This window comes from Anabrus simplex, chromosome 14 (assembly GCF_040414725.1).
Source record: "Anabrus simplex isolate iqAnaSimp1 chromosome 14, ASM4041472v1, whole genome shotgun sequence".
In the NCBI taxonomy this organism is placed as follows: Eukaryota; Metazoa; Arthropoda; class Insecta; order Orthoptera; family Tettigoniidae; genus Anabrus; species Anabrus simplex.
In genome coordinates, this window is record NC_090278.1 from 88,103,293 (window position 1) to 88,113,780 (window position 10,488).

Here is a 10,488-nt window from a genome sequence, read left to right on the forward strand (position 1 = left end):
TCCGCAGTACACCATCCGGGAACTTCAGCAGTCTATGCCACATCGAGTGACAGCTTGCATCCAGGCCAAGGGTTGACCAACACCCTATTGACATTCTCTCTCTCTTTTTTGTTATACAGTGTATTAAGGGGAATTGATGCTAATACAATAATATTCTTGAGTACAACATAACTGCCACCCTAGCTTGTAATTTGCTGAGAGAGATCCCCCATCATCATCGACCCACTCCAGTTGCGCGGTTGTGATGTACAAGTCCCCTCCATCTTAGTCTGTGAATCACTGTTCTCTCATAATCTTCTCTCACCTCGACATCTTTCTTTACCAGATCAGCCCGGTGAACCTAAATTTTTCAGCACCTTCTTATCTCTCGCACATGGGAGAAGCCGATGTTGAGATTATCCCTTCAGTTCAATACATCATCAATCTTTTCATCGTTGTCATCAGTCGCTTGAATAAATGAGCACGCTATGTAAATTACGACGTGTAAGGGCTTGAATACCACTCCCACTCTCGCGTTCAGTTTCCACTGATTCACAATCTCTGTATTACGAGTGTTCCGTCCTATCATTGAACCAGCAGAAAGAAAGTCGATGTTTCAAAACTAAATCAAAGAATAAAAGAAGGCTGTGAATAAAAGAAAAGTGGCAGATATACATCTACGGTTTATTCTACTCAAAGTCCGAAATAGTTCAATATATGGTCAGCCTTAAAATAATAAACTCAGTTCAAGAATTCAGATCACAGTCTCCACGACTCTCAACACTCACCTTAAAGGCATCTAATAAAATCTATACTATAATAGATGCCCATGCTCCCACTAATGATAAAAACAACTCCTCAAAAGACCAGGACGAAACAGGAGAATTTTGGGACCTATTGGACCAGACCATAGATAACATCCCCAAACACCATATAAAATTATTAATAGGCGACTTCAACGCTCAACTAGGCAGAGAAAGAAAATACCGTGACATCATCGGAAAATGGCCAGCACACAAGAAAACAAATAAAAATGGAGAAAGACTAGTTGACCTGTGTAGAAATCATAATTTAATCTCAAAATCTACATGTTTTAAGAGGAAACCTCAAAAACTCAAAACATGGAAACATCCTGACTACACTAAAGGAGAATGGCAACTGGACCACGTCTGCATGGACAAATACCACCACAAAGAGATCAATAACGTCAAAGTCCTCCGAGGAATAGACACAGGTTCAGATCACTACATAGTTAAAATTAAAATTAAACTCACTCCCCAGAGGAGACAACAAAAGCAAGCCCTTAAAACTAAAAGAAAAATAGATCCTACCCAGCTAATCAACAACAAAAATTACCAGAAAGCAACTGAAAAAATAAAAATCACAGACAAACTTGAAGACTTAGTACACAACCTTAAACAAATTGCAGAAGACCTAGCTCCAATTAAACCACGTAAAAAACACCAATGGTGGAACAGTGAATGTGATGAAACAGTGGAGAAAAGACATCAGGCATGGCTATTACATCAGTCCCAAGACAGAAATATCCTATCAAAAGCTAGTAAAACAGAGAAAAGAAACTACCCAAGTCTTCAGAAGAATAAAAAGACAACATCATAAGGACACCCTGCAGTTAATTGAAGAACAGTTCAGTAAAACTAAATCAAGGGACTACTACAAAACCTTCAGAAAGCAGCTCCAAAAATATGAACCCCCGACCCTACTGATGAAGGATGAAGATGGTAAGCTGGCCCATAACAATAAAGACAATGCAGAAATTCTGGCTAAACATTTCAACAAGCTTTTAAATTGTGAGGAACCTACAGAACTCCTTCATTTGGACACCAACACCCCGATAAAAACATCACCAGAAAACATCAATCCCCCCACAATAAAGGAAGTCTACCAAGCTCTGAATAAATTAAAAAACTACAAAGCGCCAGGAGAAGATCAGACCTTTGCGGAAATCTGGAAATATGCAGGAACCTCAGCAAAAGTTGCCCTCCATCAACAACTTGTCTCTATCTGGATTAAAGAAGAACTACCAGAACACTGGACAACAGCCCTCATTCATCCTCTGCACAAAAAAGGGGACAAAACCGACCCTAATAACTACAGGGGAATCTCACTCCTAGACATAACATACAAAATATTTTCAATAATCATCCTTAATAGGATAAGTTTACAACTTGAGAAAGAACTAGGAGAATATCAAGGAGGTTTCAGACCCTGGAGGAGCTGTCCTTATCAGATCATGAGTCTTAAGTTGATAATGGACTATAACAGGAGAAGAAACAGAGATATGGTGATAACATTTGTAGATTTCAAGAAAGCTTATGATTGCATCCATAGAGAATCTCTGTTTAAAATCTTAAGACACCTTGGACTACACCCCAAATTAATAAACATGATAAAATTGACTCTCACCAATACCAAGTCAAAAGTGAAGTTTAGGGGTGAAACATCAGACATTTGAAATTAAAACTGGACTACGGCAGGGAGATGGGCTCTCACCACTATTATTTAACTGTGCTCTAGAAATGGTAATGAGGGAATGGTTTAGAAAATGTCCCCCCCAAAATAAAGATTGGCCGAAAAATCAAAACAAATAGCCTGGGTTTTGCTGACGATTTAGCATTACTAGCAGTGGACATAAAAGAAGCAAAAACTCAGATATCAGAACTTCAAAACATTGCAAATAAAATTGGCCTCAAAATATCATTTGAAAAAACAGAAATTATGCCCCAAAAACCAACACAGCTAAAAGAAGTCACCATAAATGGTAATAAAATCAAAATAGTAACTCAGTTTAAATATCTTGGAGAAGTAATAACACATAACTTAAATGAAAAAATCTCAATCCAAGTAAGAACAAATAGATTAGCTAAAGCACAAAAATTAACATGGGATATCTACAAAAAGAAATGTCTATCAATAAATACAAAAATAAAACACTACAACACAGTTATAAAACCGGAAGCTACATATGCAGCAGAAACACTCTTTTACCTGAATAAACAATCAAAGACTGACAGACTTCAGAAAATTGAAAGGAGGATTGGAAGAACCTGTATCAACAAAAAATATCAGAAAGATGGACAGTGGCGGTTAATACCTAACAAAGTCGTGTACAAAGAGCTAGAACCCATTACAGATACTATGCGTAAGAGGAGACTAGGATTCTTTGGACATATCATGAGGATGCAGGACTCGAGACTTCTGAAACAACTAGTACAACACAATCTCGTCTCAAAAAATACCACAACAGGATGTAAATGGATCAGAGAAGTAAGAGAGGATCTGAAGGAAATAGGTCTTACAACAGAAGACACCAAAAATAAGATAAAATTGAATACAAAACTCAAGAATACAAACCTCCGCTTTACCCTTACACAAAACAAACCAACAACACGCACATTTTCGACTGAGGAAAGGGCATGAAGATCGGAGCGTCTGAAGAAGTACTGGGAGGGCCGCAAAGCCCGAACAATCCCTTCAAAGAGACCTGAACGACGGACTGACTAAAGTGATCCTATGTGGTCATAAAAGAAGAAGATATGGTCAAGAGAGGTCACAGGGAGACCGAAAACGATGTCGTGAATAAAACAGATTTCTCGGGGCCCATTACCTACCGCTGGCTTTAATCTTCCCAATTTGCTTGTGATTAGTGATGGGCAGAAATGAATATAATGCATTCGAGAACTTCTAATAATTGATATGTTTTCTAAATCAAAACGCCTGAAATTTTGGTTTGTTTGTGGCCTTGAGCTCAGCCGGAAAGTGACACTCGCTGTACAAGCCCGTATGGGTGGGCAATTATGCAAACGTTCTGCTGCGTATATAAAACTACTGTGGTTTAAAAAGACATTTTTAACATAAGAACTTAATGATAAAAATCTCAGTTTTATATTATGACCAAAAAGAATGTTTAAATTAACCCCTTAACTGGGTTTGACACCTAAAGGCGTCAACAGCTGTCGCACGATTATTGGGTTTGACGCCTTTAGGCATTCTTGTTTCTAAATGTGTTCTTACATAGGGTTAGCTTCCTATAGGCGTCTGACTATTCTTAATTACTTCTGCTATCTACTATTGTAATTTAAAACAAATTCTATTAGATGTGATTATTGCTGTCCTATTCATTTCTATCCGGTCTCACGCCAGTCGGGTAGTTCACGCCTAGACAGCAGTCCAACAGCTGTCTCGTGTTGCCTCGTACGGTCCGCACCAAATTCTTCGTAAAGAATTTATTTGTGTATATGTACATTGAAATAACTAAATTTGCGAGTTGTCGTCGTTGTTGTTACCTCGATACAGTTGTTCTGCGAACTCCATTGTCCATGTTCTGATAACTTTTTGTAAATTGGTCTGTTTATGATGGTAAACTGTTCCATGTAACATGATAATGGCTTGGTTAGGAAAGACATTGAATTATCTGAGAATCCGCCGACCGGATGTAGGAATCACTCAAGAAAATTGTGTTGTGTGCCTGTCAAACCAGAGGCGACGGGAAACTGTCTACTACTGAGAGGAATGTGACGTGGCCCTTTGTACTCGCCCTTACTTCCGTATTTACCACACTGTGTGCAATTTCTGAATGACCTATGAACCAGAAAGTATGTAGAACCTATTGATGCATATCTGAAAACTTGAAAAATGTCATCATAATGATGAAAGGAACACTTTTTAAATTCACTTTTGTATGAACACACTGTGTATACCGTATATGTATATATTTACGGGTTTACAAGAAAAACAGTAATAACATAATGCTGTTGAATTTGTACTATATCACTCATAATTTAAATAAATCAACTAAAATATATTTTTTCTGTTGAGTATTTACATCTTCGCCGGCCCGTGGTGTAGGGGTAGCGTGCCTGCCTCTTACCCGGAGGCCCAGGATTTGATTCCAGGCCAGGTCAGGGATTTTTACCTGGACCTGACGGCTGGTTCGAGGTCCACTCAACCTGCGTGATTAGAATTGAAGAGCTATCTGACTGTCAGATAGCAGCCCTGGTCTCGAAAGCCAAGAATAACGGCCGAGAGGATTCGTCGTGTTGACCACACGACACCTTGTAATCTGCAGGTCTTCGGGCTGAACAGCGGTCGCTTGGTAGGCCAAGGCCCTTCAGGGGCTGTAGTGCCGTGGGGTTTGTTTTTGTTTTTTGTATTTACATCTGCCGCACGCTACTGTACCCATTCCAAAAGTGCTGGTTGATGTTATGAAACTATTCCCCAGTTAAGGGGTTAATGATGAAAAGCATTTTTCTCAGAAATATAACACAATTTCTTACATAGATAGTAACGTACTATTGTGTGTAATTATAGTGTGGAAACGTCCTTATTTTTCCTAATAGATTATTAAAAAACACCTGTGCCAAATTTGTCCTCTAGCTGTGTGGAAAGTGTCAGAATGAAGTCATCAAGGTCAAAGTGTGTTAAGGGACAAATCAAAATTTTTGCCTTCAATAAATTTTAAATGCATATGGATATATTTCATGAGTAGGGCCCGGATATTTTAAAAATGCATATGCATATTTTGGGTGTTGGTCCATATTTTGAACGTTAGTGCATGTACAGGTATATTTTTCTTATGTGTGTGTGATTATTTAAGATTTCTGAATGAAAATGTATATAAAGATATCAGTTTCATCGATGTGCATTATTCTTCACTTTCGAAGGCGATTAGGGGCCTAGAAACTCGCAATGCACCCTTGCATGAATCCCTTCAGTTAATTATTTAATGCTGTCCCTGGTGAAACTGGAGAAAAGTTAAAAGGAAACGCAGTGTGGTGTTGGACTCAAACCCAGGACTGAAGAAGATTCAACCCATAAGCAACAACGTAAGTGGAATCGGGCAGTATTTGCCAGAAGAATGTTCAGAGTAGTCGGTGCCAGTGTACAAGTATTTATTACCCAATTACGTCCATCAATGTAGAACGATCATTTTCAGGTATAAAGTAATTCTGTCCGACAAGAGAAAGTCATTGACCCCTGAAAACAGTGAAAAACTCTAGATAACCTATTGCCATGCATCATTTTGCAAGGAATGAAACATGTATGTCAGTTTAATACCGAGTTAAAATTAAATAATACGTTTGGTAAGTGTCTTTTTTTTTTTAGTACATATGAATCGGGGCTCTATTCATAAGTAATCCGGTCCAAATCAATTTTCATGTTTGTTAACATTCATAATTCCACATCAGTTTTATTTTAATTACTTCCATGAATTTAATCTGGAAAATTTAGAAAATCCAGCAGTTGATAACATTGACATTCCAGCATCCATTTCTCTATTTGAAAATATCACTTCCATCATAAAATTCTCCAGAATGCTGAAATCTGCCATCTCTAATAAAATGAATATGGCAGGTCAGAGAGAGAGAGAGAGAGAGAGAGAGAGTGTGTGTGTGTGTGTGTGTGTGTGTGTGTGTGTGTGTGTGTGTGTGTGTGTGTGTGTGTGTGTGTGTGTGTGTGTGTGTGTGTGTGTGTGTGTGTGTGTGTGTGTGTGTGTGTGTGTGTGTGTGTGTGTGTGTGTGTGAAGAGGGAGCCGTAGAAGAGACAAAAGGACAAAGTCTCTCATACACAGCATCTTCACATGGATGAGCTCTCCTCGTCAATTCCAGTAATTATTCTGCATGCTGATATTTAAAATTTGTATATTTTTAATATGAGCATTCTTTGTTTTCAGAGTAATGGTGAGATGTTCCAGGCCTGCATAAGCCAGCTGACTCCAGAGCAGCAGCAAGCTCTCCACAATGTCCTGAGCACCAATAATTGACATTTGGAAGAGGAGAGGACTGTTGTCACTGAAACAGGGATAAAATTTTGACAAATTTCAATGTAGCGAATACGCTGTTGGGGGAAGGGGGAGGGGGGATCGAGAAACATCGGCGCATTGAGACGACGTCCTGAAAATTGGGCATAGCAATGTATAATCGTTTTAATCCGAATCTCCATATAGTTTTTCTGAATGGTTTTTTTTTGGGTTATTTAAACCGAAAAGCCATGATTCAGGAAGATGATAAACCCCCTAACTAAAGATGTATTCCTCCAGCCTTATAGCCCACTGGTACGGCAAGTGGGAATAAAAAATCGTGGATATTCCATTATCCAGATTTTAGAGGGGTATTGTTCGCGTTGGAGTGTTGGGGAAAGAAGATGCTCTCGCCAAGAAGGCATCCGGAATAAAATACTACGTACACGAGAAAATGAAGCATACACCGCCGCCATCTCAAACGGTTAAGGCAAGGTTTCTGGAATTTATTTTATTGTTGGATGATTTTCTTGGTTGTTTTATGTGGCCTGTTCGATTTGAAATTTGTGTAATTGCCATCTAAAATTGTCCTACAGTATGCGATGTACATTTGATTACGGTATAAAAATTCATGAGTGGAAACTGCTATATTTTTATTTATTTATTTACTCGCATATTTTCCATTACTGAATGCTTCATTTTATATGACCTGCATTAGATAGCCTTTGCTTGGTTTTATGTACTACATTTTTGATAAATATATGTTCGTTTTCATATTTATATCAAAGTAAGGAAAGAAAATATCACTGAATATTTCCACATTTCTTCAGCTTGTATTTATAGTTGTAATGGAATGAGGTAATAAAATTCATCAGACGTTTGAATGCGAAGGGAACTCGTATGCTTTAAATGAACTGAAACGAAAGGTCTATCAATGGCTGTAGAAATTTTACCGGCTGTCGCATGTTGGGAAATTTATAAATAATTGGGCCAGGAAAGGTTGGTTGAAGAAATGTGGTCAACACTGATGCATGTCTTTTTAACCATTTCTCAGGGCCAATAAATTTTACATCACATTTAAAACTCTTTGAGATATACAGTATTCACTTACGTATACAAATTTAGGGGGAGAAATTAAATAAACCTCTAAACTCCACAGTTAACATTCCCAGACATTATAAAACTACCATTAAGATATTTATTTATTTATTTATTTATTTATTTATATTTTTTTTTGTTTTCTCCCTTAAAATATGAATTTGTTTTCCTTTGGCCAAGTTGTAAAATTATTCTCTGTAATTAGCGTCTTACAGGGTTTGCTTTAAAGGTTTGTTGTGGCCTGTAAGAGCAATTCTGAAAGTGGAGTAAACAAAACGCAATACAAAAAATTCATTACTCGTCTAAATATATTGAGCTTTACCATAAACTGGTTCAAGGTTTGATCAGTGTCTATATAGGTTATAACAGTACAGTATACTTGGAACTGAATAAGGAGAAATGGTTGGGCTAGACAATGATGCGTACAATAAAGAGTATTATTGAATGATACCAAAGGAAAACTTTTATTGCCTGTACGCCCTATTTGAAATTGTGTACCTTTGAAATTTGAAATGAGGTAATCTTTATTACCTCTAACTTTCTCTTTGTTTGCATTTTTGAAATAATGGTTGAGAACCATGCGGCCTCGATTTTTTTATCTGAGGATAAAGATGCATATGGGACACTTTGTTATGGGAGCATTTCCAAAAGTGCTGAGGAAATCCAAATTTAAAAACTAAGAAAGTTTGTAAGATTACTCCCATGTTGAAACATTTAAATCAATTGTACTGTAGTGCTTCTCCAAAATCCCTTTATTAGATTTCATGGAGGCATCTGCTTAAGCTATAACCTTCTGGATATTATTATTTCCTTCATTAAAAGCTGGTGGTGCTTAATTTTGCTGACCATGTTTATTTAAATATTATTTCATGATAGGTGAATATGTTCGTGGAGGTCACTGGTTTACATGGAAGGTGTGAGTGGAATACATGTGCGTAACACATGCAACTTCAATACTGAATCAGAGGTGGCATTGTGAAATTTTTGGCATTACTGTATATATGCTAATAGTCCATGCCCTCTTTAATTTTAGGAGGGAGAACTTTAGCTTCAAAAAAGAAACAGCTTTGTTTTATTTACTTTTAGTGCCATGTGGTATCATGCTGGATTCCCACTTCCTGTACAGCATTTCAAAATAGACCAGCGTCTTGACCTGCGTTGCCTGTTTGTGAAAGGATACACGAATCCTCCCGATGATAATTTTCTTCAAATGAAAATTTCCGTTTTCTTCTTAATCACTTGAAAACTTTATTTATGCTAGTTTTCCTCCTGAAGTCTAATCCATTGCAATTAACAAATCATGTTATCCATTCCCAGCTAGCTTTGAACACAATGATGCATAGATCCCTTGCTATAACTAAAGTTTTTAACTGGCACTTTTCTCGTAACTAGGTAACTGTCCAGTGCTGAATGAAGTATAACAGGATTCAGGTATTGCGAGGATGATGACCTTGTCCTGAACAGTGCCCTTTTTTTGTCCTAACTTCTGGTGAAAGAATGTGTGTGGAGTGTTCTCATATATACAGTAATGACTGTTTTTGCAATATCCGGACATTAGGTTACATTATTGATGTGTTCATTTTTGTAATTGACCTGATTGCTCTCTTATTCTCTTGACTGTGAAGCACTTCTATGTCAGATTACTTAGTTGCTCATCACTTTATTTACTGCGTATTGAAGTTTCCTGTGATACAAGCTATAGTTCTTTGCTCTTCAAGAAGAGCATGTGAGCTGTAATAGTGTGGATATTTTTATGATGCACTCGTGTATAAATTTCTTGGAGGTTTCAGCAAAATATTGACTGCAATTACAGCATTTGCCGTGGTTCTTGCTGCTTTTATGATTCTCTGTTCTGCATTTTTAAAGGTTTCAAGGTTTATTTTGTGGTCAGGAATGTAATATGTAACGGAACCAGTGTCATCTTTTTTTTTTTTTCAATTTTTCCATTGTATCTCCCAAAATGTAACAGCTGGTATAAAACATGACATGAAATAAATGTTAACAGCCCTTTTGTGTCATACAAGTTGATTTTGCAGTATTGTACATCACCTCCAACAACTTTTTTTTTGAGGCAGTGTAGGTCATTTGGTGTGTATTTTGATATTCTATGTGTATGCAAAATAGTTAATGTATTATGTCATTATTACAGTAATTACACGATATTTTTTCTAGAAGTGAGCTTTTACAACTTGTTGCCTGTTCATTTGTGGGACTAATGCACTCTGCTCCTTCACTTTGCCCAAATTCTAAAAGCAATTAAGAATTCTATTGTAATGAACAAGCCTAGACACATCTTGTATATATTTTTTTTTCTTGTAAGACTGCCTTGAACAATTGTCAAGGGTGAAAAATAGCTGGCCGAGCATTAAAGGCAGTTTATTCTCTGGCCTTTCATGCACTTTGTTAGTGGATTTAAAAAGTAATAAAGATATATTTTTCCATATATGTCAATTATAAGCCACATATTGCTTCACTCTAAAAACCTTCCTGCAGTGAATTACGGTAATCCTGTAATACAGCTTTATTCATGTTGTGATTACATTTTTTTCCCCGAAGTAATGTGTAGAGTGAGTGAGTCCTGGCAATTTATATAGCTTATTCCCTTCAATCCATTTGATTGGTGAATTGAAATTCACAGGACAAACCTTGCA

The 10,488-nt window shown here is 37.1% G+C and overlaps 1 protein-coding gene across 1 annotated transcript in view; it reads left to right on the top strand.

The window, feature by feature from the left end:
- Window positions 1-10,280, top strand: part of Karybeta3 (karyopherin beta 3) — a 93,908-nt gene extending 83,628 nt beyond the window's left edge. Inside the window, exon 22 of the mRNA XM_067158028.2 lies at window positions 6,674-10,280. Within this exon, the coding sequence (XP_067014129.1) occupies window positions 6,674-6,763 (90 nt within the window). The 3' untranslated portion in view covers window positions 6,764-10,280. The remainder of the gene's footprint in view (window positions 1-6,673) is intronic.
- The last annotated feature ends 208 nt before the right edge of the window (window positions 10,281-10,488 follow it).